Source organism: Lissotriton vulgaris, chromosome 2_1, assembly GCF_964263255.1.
Source record: "Lissotriton vulgaris chromosome 2_1, aLisVul1.2, whole genome shotgun sequence".
In the NCBI taxonomy this organism is placed as follows: domain Eukaryota; kingdom Metazoa; phylum Chordata; class Amphibia; order Caudata; family Salamandridae; genus Lissotriton; species Lissotriton vulgaris.
The window spans coordinates 1987434909-1987451462 of NC_141687.1; the positions used below are offsets into that span (position 1 = coordinate 1987434909).

Sequence of the window (16554 nt, forward strand, 5' to 3'; positions counted from 1 at the left end):
TAAGTTTGCAGAAAACATTGTTCTTTCCGGCTCTAACCTTTCCGCCAAAGTTTGTATTAGTATTATCTGCACAAAACCCAACTACTTTTTCAAGCAAATTACACTTTTGAAGGGCATACAGTTGTTCAAAGAGTATTGCAGATGTTGCACAAGGAACAGAGGTAAACTCTAAAGTTTTCACCTTAACACCCTCAAAATACTTGAAATACCTAATCACAATTGGTATCAATTTAACGTCTTTCCTATTGGAATCATCAATAGACACAGATATACAAGCAATGCTACTCAAGTCAGAATTAAGGTCAATCATTGCGAGAGGAGCCAGTACTTTTGTAATCAAGGCTTCAGTCTTGGTGTGAGCAAAGCAAAACTTTTCTTCATACAGTTTCCGAATCAATGCTGATGTACAGTCCATTGACCAAAAACTGTGGTTATGTTTAGCAAGATGATATGCTAATGTTCCTTCAGCAGCAGCCCTACTGAGTTCAGCATGTAGAGGGGTTGCCTTACTCAAAAAAGTGGTAATGTTGCTGTTGCTGCTTGAAGATTCGACCCACAACTTGTGTTGTATGTATGTGCTCCTTTATATTAGACTTTCCACAATGGCTAATGGGGAATGTAGATTTGCAGATCTTGCATAACACATTGGCATTACTGTTCCCGAACTTGCTCAGAAAGGTGAAAGATCTTTGCATCTCCTCGCTGACGGAACACTTTTGCTTAAGCATCTCTCTGGTAGGTTGCTAGCTATTCTTTCTTTGTTTTATTTTGGAGAAGAAAAAAAAGTCATGTAACTATGACGCATACTGACAAAAACTGTATCCTTGTTAAAATGTCTATACTGCCAAAGGTTTCCTTTTTATTTAATTCAATTCCGTTGTTTTTTGTCCCGAATATAATTTCAAAGCTGCAGAGCGAGATTTCCTCATTTATTTGGAATAACAAGAATCCAAGAATTGCTTGGAAAAAGATAAGGCGACGTAGGGAGAAGGGTGGGTTGGCGGGCCCTGATCTCCAGGCTTATGCGTGGGCATTTCAGTTATCACACGCACGAATGCTTTTGAAAACACCTACGGAGACAGGCGTGGGCCTTATGTTTTCCACCTTGCTGAGCTGCGAGGGAGTTGGGCAGGGTAGTTTTTTGTTTAAATTTGGAGACCCTAAATTAAAAAAATAAATAAAGCTGAAGGCACTACAGGGGATGGCTAATACCTGGTACAGAGTGAGGCTCTCGATTAAACTAGGTTATCACTCTAGTAGAGCTCCAATATGGGATTTACCTGCGCCCCCAGCCTGGACGAGAGATGCATTAGTATTACCACTCAAAGAGGCTGGAATTGCATCTTGGGGCGACTTGTTTATCGAAAGATCTTTATTTCCATGGAACTACTTGGTCAACAAAGTTGGGCCGAGATTTTCAAGATTTAAATATTTACAAATCTCAAATTGGGCTCAGGCACTTCATATACAGTCAACGCGGAACAGCAGCTTGCCTATAGGGGGAGAAAGTGAATTAGAGGCGTGTCTGGTAGATAAACCCCCTTTAAAGAAGGAGATCTCGCTTTGGTACAACATGATCTTAGAGGAACTAGATGGCAAATTTTGTCTTCCAATGTTATTGTGGGGTGAGTTGATGCCAGGAAAAGATGTGGAAGAACTCTGGACAACTTCTGTAGGGTGTTGTGGGACTTGGTCAAACCCGCCTGGCTCCGAAGGAACCATTTATTCACAATGCATAGGGCCTACTATTCCCCGCAGAGGCGGTCTAAATTTTCCCTGACAGGTCCGGTCTCTTGTGCAAGATGTGGTTTGGAGGCGGCGTCCGATATACATATGTTTTTCGAATGCCCACAAATTACCTCCTTCTGGGACTCCATAAGCAACACACTGTCCTCGATATTGGATTTTCCCATCTCCATAGATCTGGGCCTTGTCATCTTCGGTCCGAGTGGGAAATCCCGTAGCGCAGCCTCGAACCTGGTGTTTTATTCCATTCTGGCGGCTCGCAGGGAAATTTGCAGACATTGGAAGGATGCTTTGCCGCCTACTATGTTTGAATGGCGTTCCTCTATCCTCCAAATCTCAAAACCCAATCTGGCAAGGGGAGGGAATCGGGAAAAGAGAGCCTTTTGGTATCAGCTGGATTGGTTTTTTTCCCCCAGGTCCTATGATTACGCAGACATGGTTCACCTTCTGGTTCTGCTGCAGCATGTAGCGGTGCTTTTGGGGCCCCGGTGGGTCCGGCACTATCGATCAACAAAATAGCCCACATGTCAGAGATTTCTGGCTCGCCAGCAGTTACTGTTGGGATTTGGTCGCCATCCTCCCTACGCTATCCCTGCCAGCTGACACTGAGACAGTACAGTGGCACTGCCTGCTTTTCTGCTCTGTGGCAGTTTTGTTTTGATAGATTGGAGCCATGCACGCGAATGAGGATATAAAAAAAAGAAGAACACATTTTTTTAAAAAAGAAAAAAAAGGAAAGAAAAAAATAAAATAAAAAACTGTATCCAAGTTTTTCCTTCCTGCTACAAAGCTCACCTAAGTGACGTTACACCTTAAGAAGTGCAAAGAGGGCATGTTCGCGCATGCTCAACTGAAACACTAATAAAAAACCGGGACATTTCTATGTTTACCCCGGGCACTGTTCAAAAACCAGGACATTTCATTAAATTGGAGAAAAGTGCCAGGACATCGGGACACTTCTACAAAAACGGGGACCGTCCTGGGAAAACCGGAATGTCTGGCCACCCTACATCATCATAAAAAGAAACAAATAGTTATTGGGCCATCACATGACAAAAATCTCAGGGTGGGAGATAACCCAACTGGGCAAGAGGATAAACTAGAAAGATTTAAACGGCTGGGTCTGACAGATGAAACGAGATGCGAGGTTGCTAGTTGTTGAGCAGGGGCTTAAGTAGACAGACAGAAGAGTAATGTAAATTAAAATGATTTCTTCAAATGAAGAATAATGGATGCATGGACCATACGATGAAAGAAAGTTTATAAAGTCATAGGCAGCTGAAGAGGCAACCTCAGATATGGGGGCTAAGGAACTAGCAATTTGTTCTACAAAAGATATGTGTTTCTATTGAGGTATTTGACAAGTAAAAGCAAATTATAATTATATGCATGTTTTCAACATAGTAAGTTGTTGCATGTCATGTAAAATGATATATAAAGATTGCATGCCATACATCATTTGTCAAACCTATCAAAACCCACATTGTGGAAACAGAAGCATCACTAACGACCCAGTATAACCTTTAAACAACAGCAACAATAAGCCGTGGGATCGCAGAGCTTTATGACATATCTCAGCATTTATGTTTTATTATTGTGTAAACTGCATAACTGTCAGTGATCAGCTGCTCTATATGTTCTATATGCCAGCCATACAATGCAGATAGTGTCTTGTATCTGCATGCTAGTCCAACACCAATAATGCTTCTTGGCGCATATCAAGTATGTTGTTAAGTATTAGTGTTATGACCCAGGTTTGATGTCCCCAGTGTGCAGTGGTCTGAAGTCTCTTCTACAAATGCCTGCAATTTTGCGTACCATGACTCATATCCTCTTGATGTTCCACCATTTGGTTTTCTCTGTGTTCAACAACTTGCTCTCCAAATTCATCCACTGCCTTCCAAGCCATAGAAATTAATTGCCTGACAAGTATAGGAAGCTGGCTCTTTATATAGTGGACTAAAATGAGGTACACTGTGTAAAGTTTCCAGGCAAACACCAGAGGAACTACAGATGCTTAAATCACAACCCAAATGCTCTCTTTTGTTGTAGTGTGGGCAAGCACTAAGGCATATAAGAGGGTACGGCTAAGCATTTATCACACATACAAAGGCAGTAAGATATAAAGATCATCGGAATAGAGAAAGTACTTTTTGAGTTATGAATTTTTACCGTATTCAGAAATGGACACTGCATTTTCTGGTTCGGCAATGTTATCCTCTGGAGAATGTTTTTGTTTTTTTGTAAACATATTTTATTTCCTTTTGTACAATGCATGTTGATTTACATACACCCTCTTACATTACTGAGCTTATCATTTGCATGGCCATCTTCTCTAATACATTCATCTTTCGTATATTACATGTGTCTCCGGATTGGCTATTCATGTTTGAAATCCCCTTCCTACTCCCCTCTTCCCTCTCCCGCACTGCAGGCCATTTAGAAACATTGCATCCGCCAGTAGTCACTCTCCCTTGCTAGTCATAGGCCGGCTGTGTAATCTCATGTTTACTTTCCCTTCTCTTAATTAGCTCTATTCGCCTCGACAAGCTTAGGGGTTAGACTCCTCGGGTTCCAGCCCTGGGACGGTTCCTGGGCCCTGTCTCTGGGGGCTCCCCTGACTAGAATTCGCCGTTGGGGATCCTCTGGGGATAATAAATATGTATTAAATTCGGACACTTGACAAAGACTTACAGGACTGTTCTTCAGGACTTAGGGTAAGTATGAGGCCAGGTCCAAGGCCACACCAACAGGTCACGTTGGGAAGCTCTGGGGCATCCAGGTGCAGAGGTGTGTCACAGTGTTAGGTGTCCCATTCACTTTAATGGATAATAGTCCGGTAACAAAAGAGGCTGCAACAGGGACTGAGAAACCATTCCGGGGGAACTCGCAGGGGGGGTTTGACTCTTGAGATCCTTGAGCACACAGGGATATCCTTGGTCCACTTCTCCTCGGGCTGTGGGGCTCGGGTGCAGTGGTGTCTGATTCAGTGGTGGAGTCTCTTGCGGTTGGTTGGTTGCAGGCGGCAACTGGAAGTCCATGCTGGTCAAACCCTAGAATGGGCTTAGTTCTTGTGGGTCTGGGGACCCCATTGGCACCGTCACATCCCTTAGACTTGGGCTCTGGAGCATCAGTACATAGGTGCTTAGAGGAGTTGGGTGGCGGAAGTCACAGACTCACATCTTGGTCTTTGTTTTTCTGAAGAGGGGCAAGTAGGACAGCTCAGCCAGTCACAAAGTGGGTCTCCCTGTCCCTGAAGTCCCTAGACATGCAGATACTTACGAGGCACTTTTGAACCCCACCCAGATCCCAATCCCCATACTCCAAAAAAAAAAAGAAAAGCTTGCTGAAGTCGGTGTCAATGTCCTGGGGTGTTTTCACACCCGTTAATGGGCATCTGCATTTAAAAATGTATTGAAAAACAAGCTGAGAACCACTATCTACAGATATTTTCAGCTTGTTTTCCCTGGCACTGTGTGACATCGGCTCCTCACCGGGAGACCGTGTGATGGGAGACGATATTGTGTGTCACACGGTGGCACCATATGAGTTGGCAGGTATGCTGTAACCAAAATTCCAACAAATAACTTAGCCGAGCCCTAGCCACGTTCCATAGCAACCGGTCATCTCTTCATGACCTGGGCCCAGTTCAAGCCTAATGGGGAGCGAAATACTATACACACAATAAAATAACAATACATTAAGATAAAATATTCAGTAAAGCAGTTAAATATTTCCTGACCTGGGTGCAAATTGTTACATTGTGGAACTAAGCAAGCGGAGTTCAGCCAGGGCCCTTATGCCTGCCGGGATCAGCGCCCAGTGTGTGCTACCACTGCAGCTTGTATAGTGTATTACTATGGCAGCGCTCCAGGTGACAGCTGCGGAGGAGTTATTATAATATGTGACACTGCATTTCAGTTCCATGATGCAGATCACCTCACTGAAATGGTTTAGTCTAACGCCTAATGCGTGGTACTTAGTAGGGCTGTCAATTATGTAGTTGGGGAACTCGTTTTGACCAGTGCCCACTACAAACCTTAAATTGGCTTTTTGCTCACTTGCAATATCTAGTAACAAAACTAGACATCACAGGGGCACACCTGCTCATGTAGATATGTCCTCACATGAAATATTACGCACCATACCTTTGTACTCACAGGTATGCTGTAGTGGTGACTTATACATATTAGAAGCAGTAACTTTGGCATGACACACGAGTGTGTTGTATTATCTTTTCCCCCATGGTTTGCGCCATGTCACACAGCCTGCAATGGCAGTCTGTGTGGAATTTGTATATAGGTCCCTTAAGGTGGCATAGGATATGCTGCAGCCCTTAGGGGCCTTCTTTAGTACATCTGCCCTAGGTACCTGGAGTGCCATTTACTAGGGACCTACAAGGGGGCTAAAGCCCTTTACCAATTGGAGCCCAATTAAACAACATCTTGTTTTAGGGAAGGAGCCCTGACACGGAGGTCTAGGTGGTATTAGGCCTCAGTGCACGGTCAGACTAAAAAATCAGCATCTAATAGTTAAAAAAGTGGCACAAAGTGTAGGGGGTTAACTGCAACAAAAGCCCGTTCTCTACAACAAGGACTATTGCTAGGTCAATAAACCTATGAAATAATTCGTTTTTGACCGATTTGGGCATCAATGCAAGCAGAAACAAGTCTGGGATCCTTTCTGTACATTTTCAGAAGCAATTATTTTTAATACCGATACAATCTTTTCCAGTAAGATTATATAATTGTGCTTTGCCATGTCACATGCATGAAGTCGGCCTTGGAATCATACCTGTGCAGTGGGAGGCACCCCCAGGCACATATTGTGTAATCTTTTAGGACAAAACGTTAAGGTGCTTAAACCTTGCAGTATGAGAGACTTGTGGTGTATGTTGTAGTACTGTCTTCAATTTGTCTGCCTCCGTGTCAGATCCTAAGCTCCCCGACCACTTTTCCCATACTTTGGTGAAATCCCCAATTAAGGTGCAAGCATGAAACCAAAACCGTTCTGTTTTCGATAGAGCAGAAGACAAAACAGAATCTCATTCCCATTGGTCAGCCTCTGCGCTTTAGAGCACATCACTAGAACTGGGTTTGTTACTGGAAACCTTATGACTTTTATAACCACAGTGGTACAAGTATAGCAAATGCTGAATTGCAAGAAACCTAGATGGACTGTATGTTTGGATTTTCTAAGAACTGTTACCAACTGTATAGCTGCTAGCATAACACTCATAATGTATGATTTAGTCTAAGACACCCACCTTTCCAAGGGCCTCCAGCTGCTCCACTCCTTGAATATTCAAAGGGCCCAGGTTTTGACTGATGAATGAGCAGAATCTGTGACACAACTCCAGAATTTCATTCAGACAGTGGAACACCTACACGAATCGCAGGCAAGTGAGAAAGCAAATGTGTCAGTTATTCTTGTGAGAAGTTGTACCATTTCTTAAATCAATAGTATACTTTTTTATAATCCAGACAATGTTGTTGCTTTTATTGCAATTCCTTTTGGGTTGTAAACATGACTTTACTCCTGAATTAAGATTATGAGCTGTGCAGGAACACTGCAGTCAGGAGTTGTTTTCTCTGTGCATATTTCAGCAGGAAAAATCAGCCATAATGTGTTGGAAAAAGTGCGCAGACAGAGGTGAAAACCTGCGGAAATCAGTGAACTAATACAGTTTTCCATAGCAATCACTCATTTTGAGCACAGAATCTTGGACTGTCACAAGCACTTCGCCCCAGTGGAATACAGATCCCAGCTGGTTGTACTGGCAAACACCAAATGAGGACCGCTTTCTTCGCCTTAGTTACAGTGCGATTTGTGAACCCTGGTTGACCTCTACTGGTGGGTGTGAGAAAAAAAATCTTATCTGAAGGCTGCAAAGAGACCATTACCTACTTATTCCCTTCCTTGTCCCATTACTAACTACGTGAGTGGGACATCACACATACCACTATGGTCACTCCCCCCAAGCCTGGAAGCCTGGTCTTTTTAAAAATGGTATTTATCATATGCCCGTACAACCAACATCACCACATTCCGTGACAGATAATACAGTATAAACGTGCAGTGCCATAAGTAGTTGCATAACATTCATCCATTTCACCATTTACAAATGGAGTGAAAACACCCGCCGCGTACTCGCTGTGGCACAAGGAGTAGACAGGCATTGCTGTTCGGGGGAGCAGGCCTGTAGCGTGTCTGTTTGACTCTCTGTAGTTGCCATGAATGTATCCTCCCCATTTGTTTATTTTTAACCAAAACAAAAAACAATCAAGTCCCTTCCACTTTGTGTTTTTCCTACCAGGCTGCATGTTTTCTACCGGACGTCCAAGATTTGCTACTGTCTGGCAGGCTCCTGGTATACAGGATTTTATAGGTGGACCTCACTTCGGCAGGATTCCACCGCTCTTTACAATGTAAATGGGTTAGAGGTGCGGGGACAGGTGTCTGTGAGAAGTTGAATGTACTCGAAAGCAACTAATTGTGCAGTTGGTCAGTCAATAAATTAAAGCCTCCCCCTCGGAGCAGCAACAGTGGTTTGTGCAGTGCAGGGGGCCAAGAATGTGAATACACTGCGCTTGATAGCAGCAGCTCATAGTAGTGCGCTGGCCCATGTATTAGACTGTTTGCACTGAAGCAAGCCATTAGCGGTGCATCGGCCCACCCTGCTCATTTGCTAGCATAAGCGGTGCATAAGCAGTTTTGGTAGCATAAGCAGTGCACTGCCTGGCATAAGCGTTTTGTCATATACAGCAGATAAGGCAAGAAAATAAGTGGGAAATCTGCTTGCTGAAGGAGGTCAACAAGCACATCGCTTAAGTTGGTTGTTAACATCTCAGAGATTTTGGCTGGTTCCTTCTGGTCCCATGAAATCTATTAAAGATTTGAGATCCCAAAAGTAGATATTTTTGCATTTGCAGATCATCACAACAACCTTCTACTTCAATTATTTTCCAAGTTTCAGGTCACTGTAGGCACATTTTATTACGGAGGACTACCCACCTAGAGATAGTTCTTTTCTGCACTGTCTTCGCCTTCTTTGATCTTGTGAAGGCCACAAAGAGTTGATCGTCCACTCTATGGTACCTGGAACAATCAGTGTAGAAAGTGAGGGCTCACTTGTGATTCTCCTGTTTCGAGGGGTGAAGTGGGACAAAAAGGTGGAAGTATGACACCAGCTTGTCTCGAAAAAATGGGGTGTAAGGTGGCTGGATCAAGAAGGCCTGCAGCTTACTCACACAACCAAAAATACAATTTTCAGGTCTGGTGTAGTGGGCACACATTAGAAAAGAGAGAACCAAATTCAAGTCCCTCTGTGGGATCAAAAATGGATTTTGGGAGAACTTATATAGTAAATCTTTAAGCAACCTCATCACAAGAGGGGATTAGAACAAAGGTTCATTCTGTAACCATAAAAACACAAAAGAGCTGACAAATAACCTTTAGCAGTACCCAGTGAACGGCTTCGCTGGGCCAAAGCTACAACAAAATATTAAAACATGCAACACTTTGGCTCGTAATTGGTCCATCTGGCAGTTGCCGCACCAAGCCAGAAACCTGTCGTAGCAGCCGGCATATTCTGACTTTGTGGAAGGGCACCTAGCTGCCAAGATGACATGAGCAACCTCCGAAGGGTGGTCAAATGGAATAAACATTCGCTGTTCAATACCCAAGCATGCATTTGGGCACACCCAGTTGCAAGACCCTGCCCTGCTGCTGCAACAAAATATGCTTGCTCAGAGGACAGATGCTCATGCCCAAGGGTTTTTTTTTAATTTTATTTTTTTATTAATCCATGTGGGGTCAAAGAAAAAACAACTTATTACAGTTCATTAACACAAATTATTCATTAAACTTAAAACAAAAAGAGGCAGAGAAACAGTAGCAGCGTAGTACACAGGGAGATAAAAAAGCCAAAAAACAAAAAGAAAAGAAAAAACAAGACATTTTACGAGGAATACATGATTTTACATAATTGGTCACAAGGGTTTAGGGCACTTAATCTCTTTGCGCAATCCAGAGCCTCTTGGATGACTTCAGCCTAGCCGGTTCTGATAGTTTTAAGAATTTGAACCAGGAGAGGCTGGTGCAGAAAGGCATATAGGAGCCCCAATCTCCACTCTAGGTGGAATGTGTCTCATAGAAAGCCTTCGTGGGAAAGCCAGTGAGCAAGTGTTGATAATGCACGTTTTTGGTGGATGCAAAAAGACCTAACCAGGGTTCTCCCTACTGCTAGAAGATACCCTACATCACCTCCATATGTAGTTGCCATTCCCCTGCTTGTTGCAGTTCCACATGGTGGTGGTGTTGTCTCTGAAAACCTGTACCAGCCTCTCTTTGACAGTTGGCTGGGAGGCCTCAATGCCTGGTGGATCACCCTCAACTTGGACAGACAGATGTAGGTGTTGTGTTTCTGCTGGTGACCAGAGTCTTCTGATCTCCACCACTTCCAGGTGGCCTTCCCAGCCCAGCAGTGATGCAGCTATCACATTTGTCAGCTCTGGGTGGGTTAAGGAGAAGAGTCTGCTACTGGCCAAATCGTGGTCGAGCAGCCACCACTGCAGATCTGTTGCCGTTGCCTCTGAAACCTGTATGGTGTGCGACAGGACCCCCTGGTGCTGCACCCACTGGGGCTTCAGATCCCACTGCAGAGCCAGCATGTGCCACCTGGCATGCTCCACCAGCAGGATGCCAGAGGCCAACAATCCCAGTAGCCTGAGGGGTCTTCTTCACTGAAACCCAGGACAGAGGCTGAAACATTTGTAACATAGCCCAAATGTCCAAGGCTCTCTACCCAAGGCAAAAGGCACAAAACTGTATTGAGGATGGCTCAGATGAAAGGGAGCGCCTGTGAAGGAGTCAAGTGTGAGGTTGGCATATTGATAGTCAACCGTAATCATGTTAGAAGGTTTGCCAACGTCTAGAGGTGGTCTACGACTGACTTCGACAAACCCACCTACAGCAGCTACTCGTGGTGGTCCACCACCGAAGGTGTACTGCAACCATCGCCATAATTTTTGTGAACTTCTGAGGGGCACTGATAAGGTAAAACAAGAGCACCACAAACTGAAAAGACACCTGGCCTGCTATGAAGAGCAGGTAACGGCTGTGGGCCGGCAGGATGGGAATGTGGAAATAAGGGTCCTGCAAGTCAAACACTACTGTTAGACCTGGCATCCTTGGCGTTGTTTTCCCTGACTTTTCACCTCTACCTCCTGTGTTTTTGATGCTGTGCTGGATTTCGTTTTGCTGGATTAGATGCTTTGGGCACTTTGTCACTGCTGATCAGTGCCAAAGTGCAAGTATTCCCTGTATACATTGATATTGTGATTGGTTCTACCTGATTGGCATATTTGTTTACCAGTAGGTCCCTAGTAAAGTGCACTACATGTGCCAGGGCAAGTAAGTCAAACGCTACGAGGTGGCGCAAAGAGGTGTTTTAAATTTACACTGTGGAACACTGCCTGCCGGTAGTATCTGTGGCCTTTAAATAACTAGGCCTACTATAAACAATTTATATGGCATGCTATGAGCTATGCATATCCATACCTTTGGGATTAAAACAACATTTCCCAGCGTCCGATTTAGATACAGCTTTCACTTCCGTTGCTGCCTTGATTTAGTTACCCCTGACCTGGTGACCGGTTCCTAAACCGCTTGGAATGAAGGATGACCCGCAGTAAGATCTAGACGCCTTTCTTTCGAGTAAGTGTCATGATGAATTTTAAAGCGTTCCTTTTTACAGCGCAATTAGGCGGGAAAGAACAAACACACTGATCGCGTTTTTTTCTTTATTCACTTCTTGTCAAGAAGAACGGTGTCCTTTAGCCTTTCTGCAAGTCGAGCACCATTAAACACTAAAGCAACAAGACGCTTCTGAAAGTAAGTGTGCTGCATAAATGTATTTTGCTTGGCATGTTTAAAGCGTCATTTATAAGTATACATACCGGAAGTAACGGGGTGTTTTTTTGTTCACTTTTACAGAGTAAAAAGGAGCTTATGAATGGTGGCATATAATTTAAAAGTGACGGCCTCGTGTAGGTTGAAGATTGGTCCATGTAAATAATTTCCTGCGTCCTCCTTTTGGTCTAAAAGTAAGTGCCCTTTTGAAATAGTCCACCAACTGCAGGTATCACACACTAAAGTGTTCTGGTTAAAGGATAACCAACAACAGGATTTGCATGTGCTGCTAACAACTTTGCTCTCTTCCTTTCAGTTTAAACATCTGACAATGAAACAAATGTTTATGTTGACCACAATGTGTCATTTGTTTATTTTATTTTAAAAGATAATTATTTTATTTAGATCTCTAAAGAAATTAAGATTTTTTCAAGTGCATTATTTAAGACCTTATTTACAACACCAAACAACATATATTCAAAAATAAACAATTTTTTCAAGTAGAAAGATTAGGACCATTTGAACAACATAAATAACATACAATCAGTCATACAACTCACAAACCACGCTATTTACATTATATATACAAACACAACAGAAAGAAAGCATATGAGTTATTTCAACAATGTAATCACTTGGATTTACAAAGAAGCCAAAAACATTTGTGTTTAATCAAAAACCATTTTGGAGTTTATATCACAGTTTTATATTTTAGGCTTGAAAAGTCTACGCGTTTCGAACTCAAATAAGTAATTGAGTTCTCGTCAGGACCAAGGTCTGTAAAAAGAGAAAAGGGGAAACTTATTGGTATGCTGTTTTTACTGTAGAACTACACTGCCTTATCCTACTACCAGCCACTGTCTCTTACCTCTCAGTCACTTGGAGACCAGAATAACGTGTAAGGATTCCGGGGAAACAACCATCTGTCATGAAAAATGTATGACACCATTATCTACTAACACCTAATTACTTGTCAACCACAAAAAGGCATACACTTCTCACATTTTGCTTACATAGTCGTAGGGCGTGTCCGGGCTCCGCGGTTGACCAAGGGGGCTGTTTGGCAGGCGCCGAATAACTGTGGGGACAAAGGGGCTTGTCAATTTGCTGCGATGTTGATTCAAGGGCAGAGTGGCGCCGAGGAATGGATGTATGCTCACCTGACACCGGTGAAAGAGTCTTGGCCGAGGTTGCCGTAAGCGTTGAAATGTTTCTGGAAAAAGGGGACGGAACAGTCCTGTCAGAACATGTTTAGCGGTTTGGCTACTGAGAAGTGTCTATGTGCAGGCTGAAGAGGCGATTCTTACCTCTAGAAAGTAACGTCAATACGGAGCAGGATTCCGTTGTCTCTGCCAGTCGTCCTCAGTGCACAATGCTTCCGGGTCCGCAAAGGATCCTGGGAGCTGAGTTGAATGCGCGGTGTGGAGCGCTTTAAATGTCTTAAAGGGCCCGTGGAATGACTTTTGGGCGGTCAGAAAACAAGATCTGGGCAGACGACAATTAGGTAAACAAATAGATGAATCAGCATATCCTCAGTTGTGTGAAGTGAATTTTAGGATAAACGTGAATCATATCAAAATCAGGGGAGAGCGGCAAACGTTTGGCCCGTTATGGCGTGCGATGGGTTGTGGGAGTTGTAGTGCCCCTGTTTAAAATGGCAAGAAGTGGTGGAGGCTCATGACAATTCGTGTAGCCGAGCATGAGACATCGGGTGGAAACCCACATAGCAAATGACTATCATTGTTGGTTGACTTGTTAAAGTTGACAGCAGGGATATGGACAGGTGTGGTTATGTCCATAGTTTGAGTTTAGATGTGTAGGAGAAGAGATCATGAAGGGTGTCCTTTAATTGTGCTGATGTAAACTCAGAGCTTAAACATTTCTGACATTTCATTTAACCCATAGAATGCTGTATTGAATTTGACAATTAACATCGCTTCCATTTTTGTTAATTTGGCATCTATGTTTCCACCTCTGGCATCACTTTCAACCTTAGCAATAACTGTCCAGATTAGATCTGTGTCTTTATGTTGTTTTTCATTCCAATGAGTTACTAGAGGTGCTGTAGCCACATTATTCCGAATTCTTGATTTATGTTGTTGTATTCGGAGACGGACTTCTTGGTTGGTTTTTCCAATGTATGCCAGATTACAAGGGCATACAATGCCATACACCACGTAGCGTGATTTGCAGTTTGAGAACTTATCATGTTTCCAACTGATTTGATTATATGTGAAAACAGTTCCTTCTACCGTGGTATCACAACATGTGCATGTTCCACATTTATGATGTCCCTGGATTGGAGGTAAATTTAGCATAGTCCTTAAGTCTGGATTTGTCTTTTTGGGCAAGGCAGCTCTGATCAATTGGTTGGCGACACTGTAATTCTTTTTGAAAGCAAAAAGTGGCTCTTTATTGAAGGTTTGGTCCAAATTACGTAGCAGATGCCAGTTTTGTTTCACTACTTTTTTCAAAGCATTTGAATTGGGGCAGAACGTAGAAACAAAAACCAACCTGTCTGTGTCTTTTTTTGCTCTTCTTTCTAAGAGGGTCTCCCGTGGAGTCCACCACGCTCTTTTGGCTGATTTCTTTAGTAGTTTTTTCGGGTAGCCCCGTGTCAGTAAATTCGGTGTGAGTTTATCTGCGTGCTTCCAGTATTCTTCCTTGCATTGGCAATTACGTCTTATACGTAAATATTGCCCATATGGGAGGTTGTCCTTTAGACTGCGCAGATAATTGCTGCGGAAGTGCAGTGCCCTGTTCCGATCGGTGGGTTTTTTATGGAGTGTTGTTATTAATTCGCCTTCGTAGGGGTACACTTCTACGTCCAGGAACGGCATTTTTTCTGATGAATGTTCCATGCTGAATTTAATCGTTGGTACTCTGTTGTTGATCCAATCATGGAATCTTTCAAGTTCCTCTGTTGGTCCAGACCAGATGAAAAAAATATCGTCTATATAACGATACCAATGGGATATCCTTTGTGTATATGGATTATTGGTATAGACGAATACCTCCTCGTATCTTGCCATGAATAGCACAGCTAATTCAGGGGCAAATGGGCATCCCATTGCCACGCCACCGACTTGGAAGTAGAATTCTCCATCAAAGTTAAAGTAGTTCTTTTTCAATGCGAATTATGCAAGTTTCAAAATGAAATCAGTTGGTATTGGGTGAGGTCTTGGTCTTTCCTCCAAAAATGCCTCAAGGACATAAATGCCTTCATCTTGCGGGATTGAAGTGTAAAGTGAAGTTATGTCCATTGTGACCATTAGTTGGGAGTTGTTGTCAAACTTGATTGTCATCAGCTTATTGATAAAGTCCGTAGTATCTTGTATGTGAGACTTGACTCTGAATAAAAAAGGTTTAAGAAAGAAATCAACAAACTTAGAGATAGGTTCCAATAGAGAATCACAACCGGACACTATTGGGCGTCCTGGGGGCGTTTTTTCATTTTTATGTATTTTGGGCAATACGTAAAATAGAGGAGTCCTGGGGTGTTTTATTTTTAGGTACTCATACTCTTTTTTGCCTAGGAATCCCTGTTCGAAGCCGTCATCAATCATTTTGTGTAGTTCATTTTTCAGTTCCAAGGTCGGGTCTTTATTCACCTTCCGATAGCATGTTTCATCATTTAATTGTCTTTTGACTTCCATTGTGTACAGTTCTTTGTCCCAAATGACAATCGAGCCACCTTTGTCGGCCTGCTTTATAATAACCGACGTATGTGTTTTTAAATTGTTTAAGGCTTGTGACCCAGCTTTTGATAAGTTGAATTTGATATGTTTTTTCTTTTTCTCCATTTCCATGACTGCTGACAGTAAGGTCCGTTCAAAGGTAATAACTTCCTTTGGTATCTTACTTGTAGGCGGACAAAACGATGATTTATTTCTTAGTCCTGTTATTTCAAGCCTGGGTTGGTAGGGCTGTTCTATAAAGAATGTTTTTAATCTTATTTTTCGACAAAATTCAATGACCTCTGTCTTGAGTTTCACGTAATCTGTATATTTAGTGGGGACAAATGTTAATCCCTTTGTTAAAATCTTTTCTTCTTCAGATGTCAAGATTTTATTAGACAAATTAAATATTGGTGACGGAACTAGTTTTTGTAATTGTGTCGTCTTGTTGACATCTCCCATGTTTGGGGGGCAAAACGAGTTTTTCCGCGTGGTTTGGTTTGGCCCCTGCCTAAAAAGAACTTTGTTGATGCTGTTGGAATCCTTGGTTTTGTTGGAATCCTCCTCTCCTGTTGTTATTTCTCCTTGGAGTGGGGTCGTCTCCTTCGCTCCCACTTCCAGATGACGACGTGTCCGAGAAGGTTGTGAATTTATTGAATGATCTACCCTGATATTCTTGTAGATGTTTCCTAGAATCAGGTTTGGTATAGAAGTCCGATTGTAGATACGGATATACTTTTTCCAAGTTTAAATTTTTCTTATCTTTGTCAAATTGTGCCGTTTTTTGGTTTATTGTATAGTCTTTGAACTCCCCGATTTCTTTTTGTAATTTCTCTAGTAGTGATTTTGAGTCTGTGATTAGTTGGTTTGTGGAGATTGCTGTTTCCAGTGCCTCAATTTCCTCCAATTGTGTTTTTGAAAGTCTTTGGGCAGTTTCGATTGTTAACACCATTAAATCACGGCTGCATTTCGTCTCGATGTAACTATATCCCTTTTTATATATAGGATCTTCTGTGAATATTACAGGTACGTTTTTGATCTGCAATCCTGCAGGAATTGTACCTCCTCTCAGATGCTGCAGCAGAAAATGACCATGCAGGTCGGTACGAATTTGTTTTTTCTTTAAGCGTGTTAGTTTGTCTATTTCATTCTGGTTCTGGGCCGAGACGCTCAGAGAAGCAGAAGCGAATAGGGGCGGGTCAGCGAGTAGATTTTTTAT

The 16554-nt window shown here is 42.7% G+C and overlaps 1 protein-coding gene across 2 annotated transcripts in view; it reads right to left on the reverse strand.

Moving 5' to 3' along the window:
- Positions 1-16554, reverse strand: part of TUBGCP4 (tubulin gamma complex component 4) — a 378854-nt gene that overhangs the window by 37458 nt on the left and 324842 nt on the right. For both annotated transcript variants that reach the window (XM_086958209.1, XM_086958210.1), the window contains exon 16: positions 7013-7129. In XM_086958209.1, coding sequence (XP_086814335.1) covers positions 7013-7129 — 117 coding nt within the window. The remainder of the gene's footprint in view (positions 1-7012; positions 7130-16554) is intronic.